The 24602-nt window shown below is 40.9% G+C and overlaps 1 protein-coding gene across 19 annotated transcripts in view; it reads left to right on the top strand.

The window, feature by feature from the left end:
• Positions 1–24602, top strand: part of pde4dip (phosphodiesterase 4D interacting protein) — a 120012-nt gene that overhangs the window by 81901 nt on the left and 13509 nt on the right. For all 19 annotated transcript variants that reach the window (XM_033622646.2, XM_033622644.2, XM_033622642.2 and 16 more), the window contains 19 exons: positions 1118–1255; positions 1373–1492; positions 1733–1825; positions 2036–2245; positions 2414–2572; positions 2878–2973; positions 3748–3885; positions 3975–4154; positions 4339–4533; positions 4607–4861; positions 5041–5206; positions 8282–8394; positions 9057–9223; positions 9692–9980; positions 10085–10262; positions 10477–10593; positions 11955–12429; positions 14285–14520; positions 14630–14678. In XM_033622646.2, the coding sequence (XP_033478537.1) occupies positions 1118–1255; positions 1373–1492; positions 1733–1825; positions 2036–2245; positions 2414–2572; positions 2878–2973; positions 3748–3885; positions 3975–4154; positions 4339–4533; positions 4607–4861; positions 5041–5206; positions 8282–8394; positions 9057–9223; positions 9692–9980; positions 10085–10262; positions 10477–10593; positions 11955–12429; positions 14285–14520; positions 14630–14678 (3374 nt within the window). The remainder of the gene's footprint in view (positions 1–1117; positions 1256–1372; positions 1493–1732; positions 1826–2035; positions 2246–2413; positions 2573–2877; positions 2974–3747; positions 3886–3974; positions 4155–4338; positions 4534–4606; positions 4862–5040; positions 5207–8281; positions 8395–9056; positions 9224–9691; positions 9981–10084; positions 10263–10476; positions 10594–11954; positions 12430–14284; positions 14521–14629; positions 14679–24602) is intronic.

The raw sequence follows: 24602 nt of genomic DNA, 5'->3' as shown, positions 1-24602 counted from the left end.
AGTAGAGTCATAGCAGCAGTCAGATTGTGAGATTTTTTGCTCCTAAATTTCTGACACCATCTCACGTTGCGGTCTGGATTGATGACTGCAGATTTCACCATGTTTAGCTTTATTGCAGAATTTGATTTTTTGCTTAGTAACTAAAAGACACACAATTAATTCTATCAGATCTTACACATTAATTATGCACTATAGAGGCAGGCATTAACCCCTCTGCTTGTCTTTTCTGTTTCCTTTTTTAGAAAAAAGGGCAAATCAGCTTTATTGGCATAACTATTGAGATTGAACTATTATCATAGCTTAATTACATATTATTTAGTATAACTAGGTTTTATGATTTAATATGTATTTGTACATTTGGTACTAATTCTAGTACTATACAGGCACACAATTCAACATAAATGGAGAGTCGCATTTTTGATGATTGAATATTTACTCGAGTATAAATGGAGCTGTTCTTTCAAGGGAATTTCTTTGCAAATCAACAGCTTCTTAAAAAATCCACTCAGTTTTACTGTACTGTCGGGCCAATTGCAGAATTTACTGGTTCTTTCTTATTTCTTATTAAAAACTAAAATAGGTGAAGTGGTGCTAAAAATGTACTCATGTATGTCTCAGATCATTGTCTCTGTTTGTACTATCAAATTAAATAGTTTCCTCCATTGGATTATTAGGAAATTATAGGACCCATGAAACAGTGATTATTCTTAATGTTTTACCACAGCCTGTATTGTTTTTGGGTGCCGGTTGAAACACCTTTAGAAAAGGTCACAAATACAGCTAACAGTGTCCAAAAGGGCAGTGACATCACATCATTACTCAGATCATAAAAACAAAAACAAGGAAGTCTACATTATGCTGCCTTGGCAACAGCTGCTTCCCCAGGAAGTCATCCAACAGTGAACTGACATCACTTTCCACTTTCACTCAGTCATTCGCACAACAGCTGCAGGGACAACACACGTTTTTGTGTCCAGTGTTTCACCACCCATTAATATATCAACTGTGACTTTGGATAATAATGTGTTAAGAGTAAGAGATATGAAAAAGAACTGTATACAGTACAACAAATACATATTTTTATTATTGACCTGTGTTTTGCTCCTGTGTCCTTCAGAGGCTGATTGATGAGCAGCAGGGCCAGCTCAGTCAGTATGAGAGTGCTGCTGGACAGTGTGTCAGTGAGCTGCAGAAGGCCCAGGACCAGGTCTGCTCGCTCCAGGCCAAGATCAGAGAGAGCGAGACCAGGAACCAGGTACAAATATGTCACGACTCCCACCACCAGACCTGCATTTCATCCATTTTCATCCATCTGAATCTCTGTAATGTTTGGTACTGAGTCTATTGTGTGTGTGTTTGTGTCTGTGTGTAGAAGCTGCAGGAGCGTCTCGGTGACATGGAGTTGGAGCTGCGTTCAGCCCAAGAGGAAGCCCAGCGGCAAGAGCGAAACATCCAGAACATCACAGATACTGTGAACTCCAAGGAGGCAGAGGTAGAGCGGGACGGATACATACACATTGTGGTATTGTAGATAGATAAAGGAATACATTGATAGAGGAAGACGGAAAAATGAGTGCAGGCAGAAAATAGAAAGAGACAGGAAGTAATGGATTTTGACAGGAAAAAAAAGCTTGAACACATCAGTTTTAAAAGTGAAAATACACAAAGAAAGCACAGTTTGGTATTTGAATAATGTTTGTGTTTGTGCGTGTGTGTGTTTGTGTGTGAGCAGGCTGCAGATCTGTATCGGGTGATTGATGAACAGAATAAGATGCTGTGTTCTCTCAAAGAGCTCGCCAACCGCAACCAGCTGCAGCAGCTGCAGGTTTGTCCTCCATCCTGACACAGAGTGACCCCAAATTGGAGCTTTGTCACATCACTGAACACAGATATATACCACACATACTGAAGCCACTTGTTTGTGGTTGATAGTTACAGTCACTATTATAAATCAACGTTTTCTTTGCTTCCTTTTTCACACCAATCCTTTCTGTGTTTCCGTGTTTGTCTGTCTCTTGTTCACCCCTCACTGCAGGTGTCTGGTGCAGACAGCATTCGAGGTCAGGGTGAGGTGCTGGCTCTGCAGGCGTCTCTCTTCCAGGCTCAGCTAGAGCTGAAGGCTGGTCAGCGGGCGCAGCGGCAGGCAAGCAGGACGCAGGAAGACTTGAATCGAGCTCTGCAGAGGCTGGAGAAAGACCTGCAGGGGGCGCTGCAGCACAGGAGGGAGACAGAGAGACACAACCAGGTGAGAAAAGACAGAGCAGGACTGTTTTAAATTGTAACATTCTTTCAACAAGTTCATGGTTAGATTTAGGAAAGATGATATTCTTTGCATCATTTGTTTTTCACTAAAATATCATCTTACATCTTGGCACTTTGTGTGTGTGTGTGTGTGTGTGTGTGTGATATTCAGGATCTGCAGCTGGCTCTGGAGAAGGCTCGATCGGCCCTGCAGGACAGAGAGGAGCAGCTGAGAGAGGGAGAGCAAGAGAGACAGAGACAGGCCGAGGAGAGAGAGAGGACCATCAGAGACCTGAAGACATCGCTGCAGACCAAAGAGCAGCTGATAGAGGTCAGACACACTCACTTGCACAAACACAAACATTCACAGGATTCATATCACATCACAGAAATGCACTCTGCAGATACATTGCATGCTGCACACACCACAAAGAAACCTCCACAGCTGAATGTGGAAGTGCAAACAGCTGAAGCTCCTCCACTGACCACTGGATGCATGATTCAGACCAAACTGACTTTCCAGATCTGTTCCAGAAGAGTGTTGATGGTTTCTCTTCCTCTATTGTAGTATATTGGGTACATCTAGTGATTCACTATCTCTTAAATCTTTTGCTAAACCAATTTGCTGTCAATCAGGACTACTGTGAGCTGTTGGAGGATCCAAAGGAGAAGAAAGACTCTCTGCTTCAGAAACTCCGCCAGCGTATCAAGGAGAGAGACAGAGCTCTGGAGGTAAACAACACACACATGTTTACTAAGGTTACATAGACTTCCATTCATTTCACATAGACTTACCCTAACCATAACCTCAACAAGCCTAACCCTAACCCCTAATAACCTTGACCTAACCCATCCCCAGTATCTGGTCTCCAGTCTGAAGTGCATCCCCAAAGGTAGCCTAATACCCACATGCATACCAATGACCATGCAGCACATCCTGTGACCTCCTGGCAGTTACTTGTGGTTGGTGTATGGGTGTCATATTGTGTATCCACCTTGTATTTTCAGCTCCAGACATCACAATAGCATCAGAGCGTTTTATGTTGCTTAACCTTTATTTAATAGGGAAAGCCCCATTGAGATTAAAGGTCTAGAAAATGTTAGTGGCCTCTTGCAGGACTCCTAGTGATAAGTTAGGCTACTTAGTGATTACAAACCTAGGCTTGGCTTAAAGCTGAATCCTCAGTGGTTTAATTATTGCCTCTGACTCTGTGTAGCATAGAATCCATTGAAGGTTTTAAGAGAGAACTAAAAACTTATCTTTTTAGACAGGCTTTTTACTGAAGTTGATGTTTTTGGGCCTCTGTGACTTTATTTGTTTTCTGTGCCATTGTGTGTTTTCTGTGTTGTCTCTGTATTTTATCGCTTGTTATTCTTGCTGTAAAGCACTTTGTGATTTTATCTGTGAAAAGTGCTATAGAAATCAAATTTACTTACTTACTTACTATGCCAAACCTAAACTCTCAGGTTCAGCAATGATTGACACTTTTTTCGTCTAACCCTCAGCGTGCAGTGGACGACAAGTTCCGCAGCATGGAGGAGAAAGAAGAGGAGACTCGTCGGCTCCAGCTGCTGCTCAGAGAGAAGGAGAGAGACCTGGAGAGGCAGCGCTGCGTCCTGGCCAACAACGAGGAGACCATCTCTGTAAGAACTCACATGCACAAATCAGACTTCTTCTCCGCCTTCTGCTCTGTCACCTCCACAACTCATTATCGGTGATGTGTGTTTGTCAGAGCCTGGAGGTGCTGGTGCGTGGTAAGGCTTTGGAGCTGGAGCAGGTGTGTGATGCCTGGAGGAATGTCCAGCGGCAGCAGCAGGAGAGCGAAGAGAGACATAGCAGCGGTCTGAGAGAGAGAGACGGCATCATCACCCAGCTGCAGGCGGCACTGCACGCTCGCACGCAGGAGGCCCAGGTACAGACAGGAAGTGGTCAAAAGGGAACATCAATATCAGTTTTTTTTTTTTTCATCTTGGGTTGATGAAGAGGCAGTTTGGTTAGATCCTTACACAGTTAGTTTACAATTTTCCTTCAACAAATCAATTTCCTAACAGTCTTTCAGATAAGATTCATGTTTCTTCTTCCTCTCTCAACCGTAGGAACTTCGTTGCACTCTACTGGCTCAGATCCAATCAGCTCCCAGGGACGTCCTGGAGGAGTTGAAGGTCCGCCTCCAACTCAAAGATCGCCTCTTCCAGGAAGTGCTGGCCGACCGGACCCACCAGGCCCAGAACCACCAGGAGCAGATCCAGGATCTGCTCAGAACCATCAGCTCCAGGGACCAGTACATTCAGGTAGAGCAGAGGAGCTCAACAGAAGCACTCAGAAGTTGTAAGAAAAAAATAAATAACACCAATCTCCCTTCAGGACTCTGCTGGCCGGCTCAGTGAGGTGATGACAGAGCAGACGGGGAGACTCCAAGAGCTCCGCAGACAGCTGAGCTCAGGTGTTGTATCGAGGTCAGACTCTGGACCAGACTCTGCTGTGGAACTCCAGGCCCTGCAGGACGAGCTGCGCCTGGCTCTGAGAAGGGAGAAGGAGAGCCAGGAGCTGAGCAGGAGTCAGGCTAACAGAGTGGACTCCCTCACCAGGACTCTGTGTGTAAAGGAGGAGATCATCAGGGTGAGTGAGAGGGAGAGAGACAGAGAGAAATCTTTCAGTGTCATGATGATGTTTATAATTTCATCTTTGTTACTGCAGCTTTCTAGTCTCTGTATTTTTTGTGTTGTATATGTGTTGCATACTAATGTATGTGTGTGTTATGATCCGTGTGTGCACACCTGTGTGTGTATGTTCTGCAGGACTTCCAGAGGCAGATGGTGGAGCCCTCCGGTCTCCCGCTGGTGGAGCGGTTGACCCAGGAGGTTCAGGAGCTTAGGGAGAGCCTGGTCCAGCGGGACGGTCCCCCAGCAAGAGGCCCCATCCTGGGCCGGGACCGGCCCAACAGCAGGCAGCCCGAGTTTGGAGGTGGGCATCAGAGAAGCATGGGACAGTATCTGTAACAGCAACAGGGAGCTGTGACTGTGGTGTGGGGCTCCGAGTGTTCTGCTGTGGTGGTAGTCGCACTGATGTAACAGAATTTAACACGTGGGACCTTCTGGGTGGAAATAACAGTGAACATTTTTGTACTGTAATCAGTGATGGTGACGAGATGGACAAACTCTAAGCCTTTGTCATTTAGTAGTCACTGCAGGTCTGCACGCTTCTTAACACTGATGACAAACAAGTTTCATGAATGATACAGTTAATTGTGGGAGTTTAAAAGCCCTTAACAAGCAGTGTCACTACCTGATCCATACCATAAACCACATTTGTTCAGGTCCTGTCACCTGACTAATGGGCTGTCCTGACCTTAGCCATTCGAGGTGAATGCCTAACCCCAGCCATCCTTGCACATATGTAGAACAAATCAGGTATCCAGTACGGATCAGGCAGTAACAAGCAGCATGATTTAGAATGCCATTGGGTTAAATAATGACTCACACTTAACAAACCCTACATCAGTTTAAAGCAAAAAGCCTCACAACTCCTTAAGTGTAAATAAAAAAAGAGCTGTTGAGATTATGGGATCCATATATCTCTTGCTTAGTCTCTAACAGGAGTGCAATGAAAAAAAAAAAATCCTAAAAACACAAGTAGAGGCTGACATTTTTACCATGTGTGTAGCCTCAGTGGTACATTATCATTCTGTAGTTTTGACAGTGAATTTGAAAGAAGATGATGACTGTCATCAATAGTTTTATTTTGGGTATGTCATTTCAAACCAGTGCAGAGATTTAGTTGGAGAATGGTGTAGATCCTATTAAATTAATTTCTTGAATCCGAATCAAAATGCACATCAATTAAAATTTAAGTGAAAATTTACAAATTGCTAGAATTATTTTTTAAATTCATTTGTAAATATAATTAGTTTTTCTAATAATTTTGTCATGTTGGAACAAAGCTCTCCATATTGACTTCACTGTTTTTTTCCTGAGTGAGGGCCAGTTTAGAAGTGGCTGGAAAAAATGTTTCATTAAAGTGTTTTATAAATGTTTCAGTGAAGTTAAATGTTAAAAAATGTCTTTGTCTTAAACATATTTTATATTTTGTATAACTCAAAGCCTCATTTACTGGGTTGTAAATGTTTTGTATTTGGTCACGTATGACAGTGATAATATATTTCCTTATATGTGGGTGTGTGTGGATGCTTTGCATGCTCATCAGCTTGAATGAGCCTGTTTCTGAATGCTGCAAATTGTATGACAGTTGAAACAAACTCATATTTTGTTTGACTTGATAATATGAAAATATAAGCACATTCCACACTGCCTTTATGTGATTATGATTCGGTATACTTGGTGTATAGCTGTCTTTTATATATAGCAATATAGCTGAGAAAATGTTTAGATTTTTTTCAAATGCTTGCAATAGTTTGCTTTTGTTATTTTATGAGACTTTGTGCAATTCAGCAACCCTCAGTTCCATCTCTGTGGTTCAGTATAAATGAATACTATTGTAAAATTGAGTGTCACACTGGAGAACAGTAAGCATAATTGATTCTTTCTTATTGATCTTTCCATAAAGATGAAGAATGTAAACTCTATAGAAGATCAAGCCACATGTGTTGGATTGCAGATAGTACATTTTATTTATACTTTTTCAGCCCCGAACATGTAATTGAGCGGTTCAATAAAGAAACTTGCGGTATACTGCATCATGAATTTATGACTTAAGGAGATTTTCATGGAAGTAACAGTTTGCTTGTGTCTTTGTATGCTGGCCTTGTTTTATGACTTTCCCCACCTTTAGAGTTGACATCGCTGTAGTACAATTGTCTCTATCACATACACCAAGTACAAACACTTTACCCAGTAACTTAAGCAACCGTCCAGTTTCAGAGGAACAAAATCACCCCTTCTCTTCCTGCTGTATGGATAAAGCACCACACACTTATGCATAATATACTGTAAGTCACACCAATTTCAAAGTCAGCTCATAAAGCACATAAACTATTGGGTTAGTCCTGGTTTTCAGTTTGCAAAGTTACTAGGACATTACCCAGAATTCAGTCCAAATTCTTTAAGAAATATTTGACTAGTCTCCCCACACTTTGCATTACATTTAATTATGTAACGCTTATATTTGCCCTTACATTATTATGCCCCTTACTGTTAGTGATTCTGGTGGAGAAACACTAAATTCCCTCATTTTATTTTAATGTGACTTCACTGTTCTGCTTAAAGCAGTCACATATATGATAAATGCGGCAAAGAAAATCTGAATAAGCCTTTAAAAAAACTAATTTGTCTAAAATTTCTGTCGAGGTTGTTAAAATCCCTCAACCTCACAGAAACAATGCTGAGGACATGACATCAGTGGTTTCTACAGCCCTGAAATTTATACTGATGAGATCAAATCCAAGTAGGAATGTAACATGGAGGGTTACATTGTTATAGACAATAAATATGTCACTGATGATGCAAATAAGAGTCTAACTGCCTTAGCCTTTAATTCATTTCATCACCAGTACATTCAGGTAAATTCAAGTCCGTAATTTGCCTTTCTACAGTTTATGTTATATTTCCCACATCCAGATTAACCATAATCCTGTTCTGTTAAAACATCTTAAACTTTATGAATCCATCTCCTCTATTAGTCCATTCTGTTCCTGAAGTCTTTTTTAGTTGCTTTATGCTGAAAATTGAAGCCTAACCACAGTCAAGTGCAGTTAATAACACAGAACGGCCCTCATATTAGTGAGCTGAGAGCTGTTATATGTACATGCAGTTAAACTTGTGTATGATCTGAAGTTCTGTGGCATAGCTGATGCTGCGTTACAAATTACAGGCATCATATGAAATTGAAGAATGTTATTAAGTCAGCTGATGTGGATGAGCAGATACTTCAGAAGTCATCAGATGTTTTCTCTGTGCTGACAGTGTGACACTCAGTAGAATGGTTGCTGGTTGCTGGGATTGCACAAAGTCATAAACAGAAAACTGAAATTGAGAGAATTGTTTAAGAAGCTCTGGTCTAACTTTTTATTCCTACCTCTTGCAGGACTGAGCTCAGAGGATGAAGACGAGGCTGATGATGATTTGAACAGCGAGTACACTGAGAGCATTGATGAAGAGGAGTCCAAACTGAGGGTCCAGTTTATGGCCAACACCAAGGTAGGAATAAATTGAACTTTTTTAAGCAGTTTAAGAAGGATTTTAAGGGAAATTGAGGCCTGACATCACATGATAAACTGGGCTGTCTTTTATTGCTGTTGATGTTAGTTGACGGCAGAGGGGGTAACATTCGCTTCCTTAGGATTTACAATCTCAGAAGGTGCACCCAAGACAGATGAATGAGGATTTTACCAGCAGAGAGTTTTAATACTTATCTAATAAGAGAGCTTTGTAGTTTTGGACTTTATTAGAAAGGTTCCCCTTATATACATTCCTTATTGCTGTTATTTTATTTTGTGACTGTTTATTTGTGTGGATAGTTTATATATGTTTTTTTTTTAACCAATTCTCTAAGCGACCCTAATCAAAAGGCATACACTGTATATAGTATTTATGAAATATGTATGAAAATCAGCTCTTAAACTCATGTGACTGCAGCCCTCAGACACGTATATGTCTAAGCACTGGAGTTTTATGAGGCGTGAAACTGCTGTAAACTATGTTGATTTGTCTTGGATTTCTGGTCCATTTGCATTTTTTAAAAAAAAGTTGTTATCAGTAATATAACTTTTATTTTGCTGGGCTTTGCTGGTATAGTAAGTTACACCTCAGAGGCTTGTAACTGATAATTCAGAAACAATCCTGACTGTCTGTCCAAACAGGGTTCTGGAGGCACAGGAAAGCCTCCATCCCAGGATGTGTTGTTTGAAGGTCAGGGACTGATGGAGGTCAAACAGCTGGTGGAGCAGAAGAGGGCGGTGGAGAGAGAGCTGGGAGAGCTGAAGGCTCAGCTGGAGAAGGCCGGCTTCTCCTCACTGTCACAGATGAGGTAAGATGATTATGATAAGAATAGTTCTGAATGTATCTACTAACAAGTATTTGCTTGTTTATCATTTTTTGTCTGTGCCATAGAGCCCCATTGCTGTCAAACGTTTATTTTTTTTTTAGTTTATTTTGCATAGTTTATTCTGACTCAATCACACATACACCATCCTGCTGCCCCAAATACTCACTAGAGCACCAAATGTGGATCAATCCACCGCTAAAAATAGTCCCTAAATTTACCATTTCCTCCTGTTTGTTTGATAAAAACTACAGTGAGCAGCCATTTTAGGAAATTATTTTTTTAAATATGAAATTGTGAGGTGTGTTGAAAGATTTACGCTTGGCTGAGAGCCGCTGACAGGAAGTCAAAAAGTAAATAAGAAAAATATAAGGATACGTAAAGCAATTTTTTCGGCCACTAGAGGGCAACAGGTTATTTCTGACTGTCCATCCCTCTCTGTCTGTTTTAAAGGAAAGCTCTTTTCAGCCTGCAAGCAGAGAACAGAGATTTAAAGCATCATCTGACTGAAGGGCTGCAGCCCGGCAGCACGAGCAGTAATGAACAGAACGGTGAAGAGGAGGAGGAGGAGTTGGATGTGACCATAGAAGGGGTGGAGGAGGATGAAGAGGAGGAGGAAAGCTCTGAGATGTGGGACGCTTGGGATGGAGAGCTGTCTCTGTCACAGACCAACATCCAGACCGGTGGTGAGCAGAGAGTCAACAGACCTGAGTCACTGCACCTGCTCACCAACTCCTCACAGGTAGGGACCGCCCTGCAGGGAAAACTCACAAAGACACTACAGGTCCACTGAAAACAAATCCATCCTAAAATATGTTTTCTTTATGTTTTTTTTTTGTTATCCAGGATGTTCTAGACAGTGAGCTGTCAGCCAGTCAGCAGCAGGGCGCCGTGTCCTCAGTGACGTGTGAGAAGACTGTTCGTCTGCAGCAGAAGAGCAAAGAGCTGCAGGAGAGGCTGATGGTGTCTGAAGCTACAGTCCAGGCTCAGGCCGAGCAGCTCAAAGACTACAGGGAACTGCTCAGTGAGTGCACACACTGATGACTTATGTAACGCCTCACATGCTGTGTAAATAATGTGTGATTACATTACATACACATGTTGCATACATTACATACCTCTATTTTGCAAAATAAGCAAAACAAACATCAACAATCAAAAATATTAAAGATGAATCCCAGTGACGTCAGCTGCAAACACAGAGGTGTAAAACTTCCTCTTCTTCTGTGCCTGTGTAGCAGAGACAGCCGTACAGCAGGACAGTAAGCAGATCCAGGTGGACCTGCAGGACCTGGGCTATGAGACCTGCGGCCGCAGTGAGAACGAGGCTGAGAGGGAGGACACCAGCAGCCCGGGTATGTCTTACTGCTACAGTGTCTGCAGGAGGGAACTCTGTTTAAAAATGGACTTTACATGAGTTTACAACTTCTAAAAACAAGTTTAGAGACTTGAAATACAGTATAATTTCCTGGAAACAGCAGCTGGTGTTGCTGGGTAGTTGTAGTAGCATCAGAAAAACACCAGAGGGGAGCAAAGAACAGCTCCGACAGTAAACAGTAGCATCTGCAGATCAACATATATAACTGCTTGCATAAGCGTTATTTACACTGGGGATGATGAGGACATGTCCCCATCACTTTTTGAAATGCCCGGTTTTGTCCACCTCATTTTTAAAAGCAAAAAAATTGCTCTGAAAAATAGCTTGCACCAAGAAATGTTGATGTAAAAATGAGGACACTTTGAGAAAAAGTTTATTTCACAATAAGAAAACATACAATGCAATGTAAATACAGTAGAAATCAATGTGCGTCTAAAACAAGTAACACAAGCTTTAAAAAAAACATCCCGCCAGCCCACTGATTCTAAATTGACCCAAAAACCTGCATTTGCTGATCAGTATTGTTGACACAGTTTCCAGTGGTCCAGGTTTTCCATTTTCTGTCTGTAAACGTGACAGCACGTATGATCCATTAAAATCCAGGGGTTTATAAATTATTCATAATGAATTAATATGTCGCTGATGTGAATGTGCATTTAAAGAGGTTAGTTCCTCAGACAAAAGAGGATGGAAGAATAAATCATGGCTACATGTCTCAGAGATAACATTAAATGAGAGAGGTTGATCCTAGAGAATAAATATTTGACAATTCAGAATGCCTGAGAGCCTTACTGCATTATATTATATTACATTTTTAGATTTTGAATGGTCACCTGCTGCCTAAATTTTGTGTTCTCCTTTACATAAAGAAATACATTTCCACCATAAATGAATGCAGATAAATTCATCAGAATACAGGAAATTAAGTGTTTTTTCCTTTAAACATCAGCATAAAACACAACATTTACACTTTTTATACTCTTTTTTATTGTTTAGATTTACTTACAGCAGTTTAAAAGCTCAAACATATTTGTGTAGCTAGCGAGCAGAACTTCAGTTATGCAGGTGTGTAAACATTTTCTCATGTTTCAACATCACCACGAAGTACAGCCTTTAAAAAATGACCTTCAGCTAATTTTAAAGCAGTTTCAACAACAACAAAAAAAAAAGCTTCATACAGAAGGTATAGTGCAGGACTGTTGTATCAGACTGCTTTAGTTTTAGTTAATTGTGTGTGTTAAAGAAAACATGGGAGCTGTTGACTGAAACAAATAAGTTTTATTTATTCATCATCTCATAGAAAACTGATAAATGTGTGTGCTCTATGTTCCCTGACAGAGTTTGATGACCTGGAGATGTGCACATCTCTGGACTGTGGGTCCCAGTGGTGGCCTGCCAACAGTAGCAGCAGCTCCGCCTTCACTAAAACCACCACCCAGAGCTCTGGTGATGGAGACGAGATGTCGTCTCTTCAGCGCCTCGTCGAGGACCTTCGCTCCCAGCTGTCCCGCTCTCAGGGAGTGATCCGCGGGCTCCAGAGCCGGCTCCGCTCCCTCTCCACGTCCAGCGACTATGGACCCTCCACACCTCGCAAGGTCAACTGGTCCTTCCAGGCTTCGCCTTCCCAGAGTGGGGCAGAGGACGACGAGGGTTGGCAGTCATCCGATGGAGGTCCTCTGGCTTCACCTCGTCACCCTCATCCAGATAAGGGCCTGCAGGAGCTGGTATCCCGCGTGGACGCACTGGAGGACCAGCTGAGGAAAGGAGGCAAGAAGTCTGTCAGTGAGGACGTAAAGTCTGCCACCTGGCCAGGGTGAGAGTTAGGAACCTACAATTTCCTTTTTTTATTTGGAATGTTTTTGCATACATGCATGAAATACAGCAGAAGTTTAAAAAAATATATATGATAGGGTGACAAAAGAAAAGACAAAAAAATCCACAGAGTGTGCCTTTTGAGTCCTGTAAGGCATTTAATGTAAAACATTTTTAGAGGAAGTATTGGGTTTCATTGATGGTAGCTTAATAGTGATCGGAAATATGTGGAAACAGAAGTGATTAGAAATGATTAGTGAATGAAAATAGTATTTCTGGATTGAAAGAAAGTGTTTTTAGCACAGGTGTTGACATGAATTTGTTGTACTGTTGGAAATTGTCCTGTGGAAACAGACATTACACTAAATTCATGACAACATGGGACAACTTGGAGGGGTTGCTGAATTTGCTGCAAATTCACACAAGGGTATGTCAGAAAACAGGGAGACATCTTACTTAAATATGATAAAATATGCTTATGAAATAGGGAAGTGTTTCAAGACCTGTTTTTATTGTATTTTAGGTAAAAAAAAAAAAGGTTCTGGAGACCTCTGGAGATAAAAATTCTGGTATGATCTATCTAGAAGAAAAAAAGGAAGATCTTTCCAGTATCCAGGATATGACCTATCAGTTTATCACTGATACAGTTCAGTCTGTACAGTGATCTGCATTAATCACTGCAGGCATTACACACCCCGTCAGTCTCTGTCAGTATCAGTCCATGTTAATCAAGTGTAACCACAGATGTTTTTATATAAACTCTGCTGCCTGACTGACAGTCCGAAGGGATTAACTGACACGAGAATGAGAACACACTGTCCCATTTGCCATGTGTGACCGGACTGTAGCTACAGTCAAGCTTTAGTCATTTAGGGGCTGATTCGGGTCTCCTGTTAATAGCAAGCAGCAACCTCCACAGCTGAAAAATGAAGCCCACGCTGATGTGCCAGACACTGTAGTTCCTCAAATGGCCACTTGAGGCTGGCTCCAGAAGCAAGTCAATCTCTATAGACTTTACAACAGAAATAAACAAGTCTACAGTCTGGTACAAAAACAGTTTTGGTCGCCGTAGCTAAATTCAACATTCATGACAATTCTACAGGGGATGAATATTTATATTACTCACCTGTTTACATTTAATTAAGGCTTGAATTTACATATAAACATTATATACATATATATATATATATATATATGTATATGTGTGTGTGTGTGTGTGTTAAAGACACTCACAATTCAAGCTATCCAGCTGGTTACATACAGTGAAATCTTAAAGCATTATCACTGTTTAGAAAATGTTATGGATTTTGTCATACAGACAAAACTACATATCAAATGAGCACAGGAACATCTGCTATCAAAAAGTATCATTAATTTCTATTTCCAGCTATATTAAACAGGCTGTACTTGGTTTTGTCACATCTTGGCATTGCTTAACAACTGTCCCAGAATCACTTAGATCTGCTTCAGACAAGACAACCAACTAACTAAACTAAACGAGATAAAAGAAAACACTTCTAAGTCATCAGTCGTTGAAGCAATTTAGAATACTTTATCAAATAAAGCCCTGGAGAAAATTGATTTCTAATGAGACTGTCCTGACTAAAACAAGATTCATGTAGTTTAAAGTGACAAAATTAAAAAGGAATTTTATTGTTGTATGTTGTTTCTGTGGGCTGATTTATAGTTGGAGGTTAGAAATTAAAAGCTTGCTCCTGTGGACCATATTAAGAGTAAAGGAGATCCAAACAGTAAACATCAACAGCAGGAGTTTGTTTGTAGGGTATTATTTAGCTTCGATGTATTACTTCACATATCGTCAGGGTAAGTAACACTCTGTTTTTCTCTGTCTGCAGTAAATTCGACACTCTGATCCAGGCTCAGGCCAGAGAGCTGTCTCACCTCCGCCAGCGACTGAGGGAGGGTCGAGGCGTGTGCAACATCCTCACCCAGCACCTGGGAGACACCACCAAGGCCTTCGAGGAGCTGCTGAGGGCCAACGACATCGACTACTACATGGGCCAGAGCTTCAGGGACCAGCTGGCTCAGAGCAGCGCTCTGGCACAGCGAGTCAGCGCAAAGATCAGCGGACGTGAGTGCTCTAGTTTTAGTCTCAGAAGTGACAAACAATTATTAATAGGCTGTCTGATTAATGTAAAGCGTAACTGAATATAAAAGAAATGATATTATATCTCCAACAGGAGAGCATCCTGAAGATCCAGATGAGAAGACAGAGCTGCTCGCCATACGGTCAGTGCTCATTTACTCATCATTGTGTGTGTGTGTGTGTGTGTGTGTGTTGTGTCTTTGCCTGCTCATGTGTGTCTCTGTTTGAATTTCTGTTGTGGTGTCGAGTTCTGCGTAACAGCAGGCTCAATGTTGGTCAATGGAAAATATTGCTGTGTGACGCTCAGCCCGATGTTTGTTCCTCAGGGCAGAATTATCAGATGCTGGCTCAATAATTACGGATGATCTCACTGGAAAATTAATGACAGAGCTAATTGGTTAAATAATGAGGGAGGAAAAGTTGGGGCTGGGCCGGAGAGACATCTAACTGCCTGGAGGGCACTGTTATGCCTGGTGCCTTTCCGAATATACTTCATGGATTCTTTGGCAATACTGATAAAAAAAAGCAATTTTAAACGCCTTCAGAAAGATTTTTTCAAACTCAAAAAACAACAACGAATTTGTTCAATGTCAGTTAAGACAAACTCAATTATTATTTTACAATGTTATGTTGTGATTGTTTATTCAAAAACCTAGAATTGGATACATCTCATGATGACATAATTGTTAATTGTGTTAGGTTTGTAGAGGTGTGCTAGTGGGGCTACTAAAAAGAAACCTAGCAATGATTTTGTCTACCTTTTTATGTTATGTGACCCTTGCCTTGTTGTTATGATCTTGCTCTGTTAAAAAAATATAATAGTTTGTCTGAAGTGAGTATCACAATCTTGCATATAACATTTCAGTCCCTTGACAAAACAATGGCTACATATTTATGCAGTTACAAAGGCTCAGTCTAACCATATATTTCTGTAGTATCTGTTTCTGAGACAATCTTTGTGTTTTATCTTTGTTCTTCTGTGCCACACACTTTATGTGGTTTCTTGTACTAGTCTTTTCTCTTACACACCACGTCAAGTCTTATTTCTTGCTGCTGGTCACAGCTGGCTGCATGTCTCGTTGGGCCCTTCAGCAACTTGTTAAGTCAGCTGCTCTGACATCACTGCATTACAAAACCCCAAAGTCCTGCAGGGCAGAGCTGTGATTGGGCAACCCTTCACCGACCACTACCACATGATCACCCAAACCAACTCATTAATTTTAGCTGCGGAGTCGTGACCAGCAGGGCACAGCTGATGTCCGAGGAAGGACCTTAACTGTCCAGTCGATTGGTTGGCTAATTAGGCACACAGCAAGAACAGCAAGAGACAGAGAGAGAGAGAGAGAGAGAGAGAGAGAGAGAGAGAGAGAGAGAGAATGAGGAGACTAAAGAAGAGAAAGACAAAAGGACAGCACAAGTGAGGCCAGGACAAACACAGTTATACAAGAGGAACAAAAAAATCTGAAGTCCCGCTATAGATTTCTTTGTTCATTACAGAATGAACAAACCAATATTTTGTTGCTTTTGTTGCTTTACCAGTAGTGGAGCTAAAGAAATAATTATATAATGTTGTGTTACTATTAAAGCCCCACTAATCAATAATTTTATGCAATTGATAAATTAAATTGCAGTGTGTAATGTGAAAGGTGTCTCTCATAGTGACACACCCCAAGAGCTTTTTAGCCACTTTTAGCTCCTAGTTTTTGTTTTCTGGCACATTTCCCATCTGGTTCAGTCTCAGTCTTCCCAGCAGCAGACAGCTGTTTTCAGAAAACAAGCTCTGATAAAGCTACTGTACATGACCTGCCCAGCAGCACACAGCAGACAGACACAGTGAGAGACTGGCTGAAGCTGCAGAGCATTTATTGTATTTGCAAGGTGCAAGCAGAAGAGAAGCAGGCTTGAAGAATCAAAACTCCAGCTTCATTTTCAGTGTGAACTTCAACTTCATTATGAGACAGACATTGTTTCAGTGTGTGTGCATTAACATTAAGGTCATCAGGAAATATAAGGGGAAAAAAAGTTGGCAGAGAGAGAGGATAAGGTGTTTCTAATGTTGGGCTTTAGTGACACCATATTTGGTCCACAAACAGTTGAGGAGGAGAGTCACCTTACTGGTATAGAGGAGGCCTCTCAAGTGGCAGTCGTATAGAATAAAATTGCTGTGACAATAATGTTCAGGGACTTAATAAGGAAGATCAATTGCTGTAAATCCATCCAGAAACCTCAGCATGAACAGTTTTCATTGGGACTATTCCAACAGTAAAACTTGTTTAGTATAAACATTTTTTGTAAAACAGCCTCAAGAGCCTGACTGATTAAAACTTCTGAAGTGATATAGTCCCTACTTTAGTAGTATTGCAAATATGGTTTTGTCTCTTTGAGGCTAAAGCTGAAAGAGCAGGTTGTGGCTGTCTCTTCTGGATGACTGATGAATGTCCTGAATGTTCAGTCACTTGTAACACGACACCTAATTCTGTTTCATAACACGGCTCTTTGATTTTTATACTTGAATGAAATGAAAAAATGCAAATGTTTGCTTGAAAGGTGGAAAAAAAAAAATCATGTTTTTTTTATCTTAAATTTGTAAAAGAAAAAAAAATAGTTGACAGATTATAGGCAGTTACAGTAGGAAAAAATACAGAATTTTTAGTAAGTAAGTTAAAACATGCCAAAAGATATCCCTGTATAGTAATTTAAAGGGACAGTTCACCCCAATATCAAAAATACATATTTTTTTCTCTCACCTGTAGTGCTGTTTATCAGTTTGGATTGTGTTGGTATGAGTTGCCGGTTGTTGGAGATATCAGCAGTAGAGATGTCTGCCTTCTCCCCGATACAATGGCACTAGATGGCACTTGGCTTGTGGTGCTCAAAGCGCCCAAACAATACATTTAAAAAACTCAACAGCAATGTCTCTTTCCAGAAATCAAGATAATCCACAGACCTTGTTGCCAGCACTTTCATGAAGGAACTATTTTCTTACTACTGAACTACACCCACCAGCCATATCAATGTGCAGAAGCAAGCATGCATCTACTCATGGATGAGAGGCTTGTGCTTGAGATAGTGTGTGATGTATCCTCCTGGGCTGAGCTGTAACGTTAGCAAGGTCAGGTGCTAGGTGAGCTAGCAGTAAAATATGTACTTTTGATTTTGGGGTGAACCGTTCCTTTAAGCTGGACTACTTGAAAGGGTGAGTGCTGGGTCAAACTCCAGTAAACAAACAATGCTCTGTGAATAATTAGAGTTGCCCCTCAGAGAGAACGAGAGTCATACAGTGAGAGTGAGAGGCCTGCAGTAATCTAACATCATGCTGTTGCGGCACAGATGGCCGACCAGATGTGAAGGAGAATTATCGAGTGTGTTTTCTGCGACAGCCATCTCATTTAGACTGTCCCTCTGATTCTGTGCATACAGTGTGAAGCCTGTGCATTTTATTCACACAGATGTAGAGACAGTCAAGTGGTGTTAATGCATGACAAGGTATTAATAATAAAAAAAAAATCCTGACTCATAAACAAATTTGCTTTAAAAGAAACATGATGCCTCTCACATTCTGTTTTTTATCTGCTAAATGTTCATTTGTTATCCCCACAACGACTCTCATAACAACTAATGCAAGATTAACATTTCATGTGTAGGCACTCAAAGCACTTGGTTAAGGTTGGAGAGAGATGGTGTTCTGGTTGAATATTAAAAAAGGTCCACACTGGCTTGAAGCATGAGACAAGATGTGTTTATTCTTCAATAATTAACGAACCTTCATCTTTTCCAACCGTTAAAGAAGTATTTCACTGCTGGTGAGGTGGCCCTTAAATGAAGCTATGCTGTCTATGCAGTAGAAGGACACATTCGAAACTGGTGCAACCAAACCATTGAAAAGAGAGAAAAAGGACGCTTTTGATCAAGAGGTAGAAAACATACAACTTCCAGAATGCACTGCGTGGCACCAGGCCAATAAATGCTGCCACTGGCGGGTGAGGTAATGCAAACACGTCCGTTTGAAACAATGGCGACCAGCTGGCAACAAACGATCTTGTATTAGGCTACAGTGAAAATTTAAGCTAAAACATGTTTCTGAAAACATTTAAGGCAAGAAATGTGCAACTCAGTGACAGAATCTTGGTTTGAATTTAAGCAGCACTGCCTAGTTTTACCATTTCATTTAAGTTTTTCCGATTGTCCTGCCCGCAAGTGGAAGTTCCTATGAAATTGCTAAATAAACGATTAGCTAGCTATAAAGTATTACGTTACAAGACAGGTGGTTAAGGGTAGGGTAATGGTAATGGGAAGGGTTACATCTCATTACTCATAAAGTTAATCAGTTAATCATGTCTTCATGTATTAATGAATTATAAAGTCGATCATTGCTACATTTGGTCTCATGTAATCACTACAGTGTAGCATTGTAGCAGGGCTCAGATAACTTTCGCTTTGGTGGGTTTGTCTTGCACTATTGGAGGGCGTGGTTTGTTGAGGTGTGTCATGTACGCTACAAACAGAATGTGTCTGCAACTATACATGTGATCCAGAAACTCTGTCGGATGAGGTGCTTTGCATCAATATAGGTAATTCAGCAGAATTTTGCCGGGGGGAGAGGAGGGATATGTTAGATGGAGGGAAGTTTACCACAGTTTACACATAGTGCACACATTGTATTGATACAGAGCTGTTTGAAAATCGGGAAAGTATCCCTTTAACCAGTGTTTTAGGATGTAGGATTTGGACTCCAGCCCCCGGTATTAGTGTCCTGCATATATGCCCACTATCTACCCCGACACCCTCCTCAGTTGGAAAAACATTGCCACAAAACAGAATCCAATTACATTTGCCCAGTATTTATTTGGCAGATCTATTCAGTTGTATTATGAATATCATTTTAAGAGACAAGGCTGGAGAATAATGAATGATGTGGGGCTGAAGATTGTCACAACACAAAGTAAAACATTATACTATATTTTCTTTATCATCACCTGGGAGTGAAAGATTACACTTACACTATTAACATGAGGAAAAAAAGGAAGCTGTGATTACTAAATCATCCACAAAGTGCATTTACAGTCTATTTAACCCATGGTTAGGTTGGTTTCACGACTGAGTAAACCCCTTCAATGTCACCGACGCACCACTGAGTGAGTTATTAAAAAATCACTGCTCTCACTCAGCCAAACATACTTCAAACCTGCAGATATGTGTTTCAAATTCTAGTGAAGACATCACAGTTCTCAAAGATACCAAATCTGCCAGGCTCAAATTTGGGGAAATGTGTCTAAAATGATGTGCAATAAAGCTGATACGCAATATATACTGTGTATGATGCCATCAAGCAAGTATGGAATAAAATATTTTTTTCTATCTTTTTAAAGCTACTGAAGGGGAAATAAGACTGTAACTGTATGTTTAAGGTTTAATTGCCAGGTCAGTGAAAAACAAATACTTACGTCACTGTGATTCTAATGAAATGTACATTATGTGGATGTCTGTAAACAGAGTGTGATTGCACTGATGGCGTAATGCTGCCGAGGCTTTTGCTGCTTGCGTTGGGCTCAGGGCATGTTGACAGCCTCTAATCAGGTTAAGTTATTAAGACCTCCATTGGGAAGGGAAATGGGTCATGAGCAGCTAAACGCAGAGAGAGAGAGAGAGAGGGGGGGGGGGGGGAGAAGGAAAACGTGAGTGGAAGCAGCAGAGGGACGCAGCTCAACAGAGAGCATCAGTTTGCTTCAGTGTATCAGGAGCAGCACATGGTGTTAAACATCCAGCACTGCTCTGATCTGTCTTATGTAAGATTTACTCATCATAAACCTGGATTTTTTTTTATTTGTGGACCAAGGATAATGCAGTTTTAACGGAAATTTATCTGCTACTCCACCTACCTAATCTGTTCTTGGATTTTCTGCAAGCTAAAGCTGGATGTAAAGTTTTCTCCCGGTGAGAATCTTCTTCAAACGTGGGACACATTTTCACATTTTCAACCTCTCAACAAATCCTGAAAAGAAGAACCACATTTACCTATAGAGTCACTCTTGCACCAGAGAGAAGCTTGCGTGTTTTTGCAGGTGGACAGATGTACAAACAAGAAGAAAAAGAAAGAGGAAGTGCTGCTTTGTGGATGATCATTCATTCAGCTTCTGTTTCTCTTTTTCTCTGATGGGCACTGCAGCGTGAACGCACGAGCCCTCGGGATCCGGACATCCGCTTATACGCACATCCCTCTCCTCCCTCTTCGTGTTGCTCTTTCGTCACTACATCTCCCCCTCGGGGCTCCTGCTGCGGCTGCTGCTGGTGGGATAGGCTGTGTCCAGAGTGGTAATAAAAAGGGTTTCCTTTGAGGGCACAATTCAAGCCTTCAATGCAAAAAAGACTTATGTTGGGAGCTGAGATGGGCAACAGTGGAAAGAGAAAAAGGGCAATTTAGCAGGGTTGCAAACAAAAAACGGAGAAAAGAGAGAGACTCAGAGTGCAGCTGCAAGTTTCTTCAGGCAGTTGAGTTTTTTGTTCACCACAGAGCTAATTATAAGAATAACTTCTGTATTTTTGCATTTAAATTCATTTCATGCTTCACCTCATCACATGTTGGTGGGGGGAAATCTAAAAACTGTTTTATTTGAACTGCACTGGGGATACAATCTGGCTGATCTGCTGTGGTTCAACATTTGGACATCATCCTGTTGTTGCAGCAAATACACAAATCCTTTAAATCTGCTCTGTAGATCAACTATTCTTTTGGTTTTCTGGCTTCCGTCTGCAATTTCCATATGCTTGCCTTTCTGACCTTACAGTTCTGGCTACCTTAGAACCTGATTTGGGATCTATTTGGGTTACCACCTGCGGCCCCAGCCCATAGGTGTGTGTGTGTGTGTGTAGGAAGCCACCAAAATCTATCTCCCTGGGAAGCCCGAACTTAATCGGAGGATTTGCTCTGCTTTTCACCTGATTGATCACACGCTCTGTCATCCCTTCATCTCTTTATCCCTCACTCACGCTCTGCCTGTCCACTGTACCTGCTGTCACACACAGTCTGGGGTCAAGACCTCAGCCGCTGAACTAATGAGACACGCTCGGTTACCTCTGGAAACACGGCTGGGAGGAAAAACTGCAATAGAAAGAATTTTAAACATCTAAGGAGTCTGAAGGACAGGAAAGAAAACGGGGGAGGGATGGTCAGTCAGTAGCCCAGGCAGAGGGCCGTTGGCCAGGGGAAGCAGAGGGAGCTGAAGTTGGCTGATGGCTCCTTTGTGGAAGGCCATGCTGTCGAAAAGCAGCCCTCTGTACAGGGACTCTCTGTTCTCCTTCTCTCTGTGGGAATGGAAAGCTCAGGAGAGAGAACTGCTGCTGCTGAAGAAACTCACCGACAGGGAGAGGAGAGCACTGCTCACACAACTTGAAAAGTAAGACCAACACAAAAACAAGCAGTGATGTAGCACTTTTTAAAACATTACAGAGCACAAAAACTAAAAGTCTTGTGGAGCTGTTTCCCCTGCTTCCAGTCTTCTTGCTAAGCTAGGCTAACCACGTCCTGAGTCCAGCTCCATACTTCCATACTCCATCCTCTGCCCTGATAGGACTACTATTAAAGGTTGAAGAAAAGTTGTCTTTCTCTTGGCTCAAATGTTTAGTGTACTGTTTAGCTGTAAAAAAGAAAGTTTGTGACCCAGTCGCCATGTTGGATCGAGCTGAGCCCAAACAGAGCACCACCCACCGGCTGGACCAGCTTTCTCATCTTACAGCTAAACAGTACAGTTAAATATCTGTCTGAATTCAAGGCAAGAAATAGGCAATGCAGTAACAGAATCTGGATTCATTTTTTGATCAATGCTGCCTAGTTTAACAGTTTTAGTGCAGTTCACAAGCAGAGACTGACATGATTGAAAGACTCCTTTTTTTGTTGTTGTTTTCACAGATTATATATCTCATGTGCTTTTGTGTGGACGTAGTGACAGTTTCAGCAAATATGAGAAAATGTTTAGTTATGTAAAAGTTACCAACTGTATCTTTGAAATCTTTGTGAGAGATGAAAATACAAAAAAGATACAAACATTACTCAGAGTAAAGATTTAGGAAAAGAACAATTTAGTACAGTAACTAAGAAAAATGGACTGAAAAAAAAGTACAGACTGCCCATCAGGTTAGTTACATTGTATCACCAGTGAAAAAATAAAGTCCCCACAGGAAGTAAAAGATGAGTGTATAAGAGTAAAAGTAAAGCAAGTAAAATACAGTACATAGCAGTTAATCCAGCAGTTGTTCAACATTTACCTAGAATGTTGTATTAGCAGCACGTTAGCCTCAAACAGCTGATTTAATGGCTCGTAAAAACAAATCAACAATCACAAAACAGCTGTTATAAAACCTACAGAGCATTGTACAACAAGGCCTTTGCAGAGTAGATAAAAGATGCTACTTCATATTTGGTCAGTCACAGATCTGACAAAATAGTGGACGTAACAATGCCATTATCTTCTCTACATTTCGGGCAAAGCTATGCTAGCTGTTTCCCCCATGTATAATGATAACTAGATACCAGATGCCAAGATGGCACCTTTTCAGTTGAATGGAATTGTTCCCCTGGCATGAATGGCAGAATGTAGTTTCTAGCTTTCATGTTTATTTCCACGCAATGTGCATGAATATGTGCAGTGGTGTTTTCCCCGCTGGCCCGGTCTGCAAGTTCCTGGTCAACTTACACTGACTACATTGTGATGAAATCACAGATTTTAAAATTATTTTTCTTGGCTCAGGGAAAGTTTTACAAATATAAAACCTCCATGTATTCACAATTCATAATAGGAAGAGTCATAATTGACATTTTTTGCATTGTGGTCTATTAGCAGTGGTCTATTAGCAGTGGACTTTTTTTTTTGCTAAAATACTGTGAGTGGCAAAAAAATTGGAAGCAAGACTGAGCTGCATTCCTGGGGGCCTGCAGCTGACCAGTAGCAAACAATCTCATATTTCCGTCAAACAGTAAGTTAAAATATGTTTATAAAATCATTTAAGTCAAAAAAAGGCAAAGTGGTATCTTGATTCATATTTAATCAACACGGCTAATTTTACCATTAGGTTTCAGTTTTTTCAGCCTCTATTCTTAACAATACAGGGAACATTGTGGTGCACACTTCCTGTTCAAACTCTCATATTACAGCGAAAGAGGGCACTAAAATATGTTTCTGATCAGCACTGTCTAGTTTTATTGTTTGATTTGAGTTTGAGAGAGAAAGGGAGAGAGAGAGGCAGCTCTCTGTCTCTCGATCCACTTGTAGACCTACTCCTTGTGTTGGTGGTGGCGGTGGGCATCTAAACATGAGCAACAGCTCTTAAGCCAGCTAAAATCCGCTGTGAGCAGGGAGATCTGGGCACTGGTAACATGCAGGGAAGTTAAACACAGTTAATTAACACATACTACCAACATTGTTATGATATAAAGCTGGTTGAAAATTGGCAAAATATACCTTGAACAAATCTTCTGCCCTCACTGTGTTGATGCACGGCTGTGCAGCAAACTTAATAGATTACCAGTAAATGTTGAAGACAAGTTGGCCTTCATAGTTTTTCCGTGAAACAACTGTGAAAACCAAATCGGACATCAAAATAAATAAAAGTGTTTTGAGAGATGAAATTGGAAAAAATAGCTAGCATTGGTTAAATTTAAGGTGTTGAAAATTTGTACAGAACAGTAACTAAGGACACCTATAGACTGGCTGTCAGGTTGGTTACATTGTTCCTCATGACGGAAAGAGACACAAACTATCACTAGTAAAAAAGCAAGTCCCCAGAGGAAGTAAAAGACATTTGCATAAGACTAATAGTATAATGCATGTATACTTGCTAACTTGGCTCGCAGTAAACTCACTCCAGAGCTCACTCCATAGCTATTTTTTAAATTCATACTTTGCAACATTTTAACTCACAACTGTTTGGAAAGAAAATACCAGAAATAACAAAGAGACAGAAAACATTCTGTTGTTGTTGTGAATGTGATGTGACCACAGATGGAAAAGTAGGCCACTGTAGATTGAATCTGATGCTGGAATCTTCTTGTAAATGTGGGTTTGTGCGTGTGT

The sequence above is a fragment of the Epinephelus lanceolatus genome, chromosome 6, assembly GCF_041903045.1.
Source record: "Epinephelus lanceolatus isolate andai-2023 chromosome 6, ASM4190304v1, whole genome shotgun sequence".
In the NCBI taxonomy this organism is placed as follows: Eukaryota; Metazoa; Chordata; class Actinopteri; order Perciformes; family Serranidae; genus Epinephelus; species Epinephelus lanceolatus.
The sequence above is the reverse complement of the archived record's forward strand: the minus strand, read 5'-3'. Positions and strand labels throughout refer to the sequence as shown.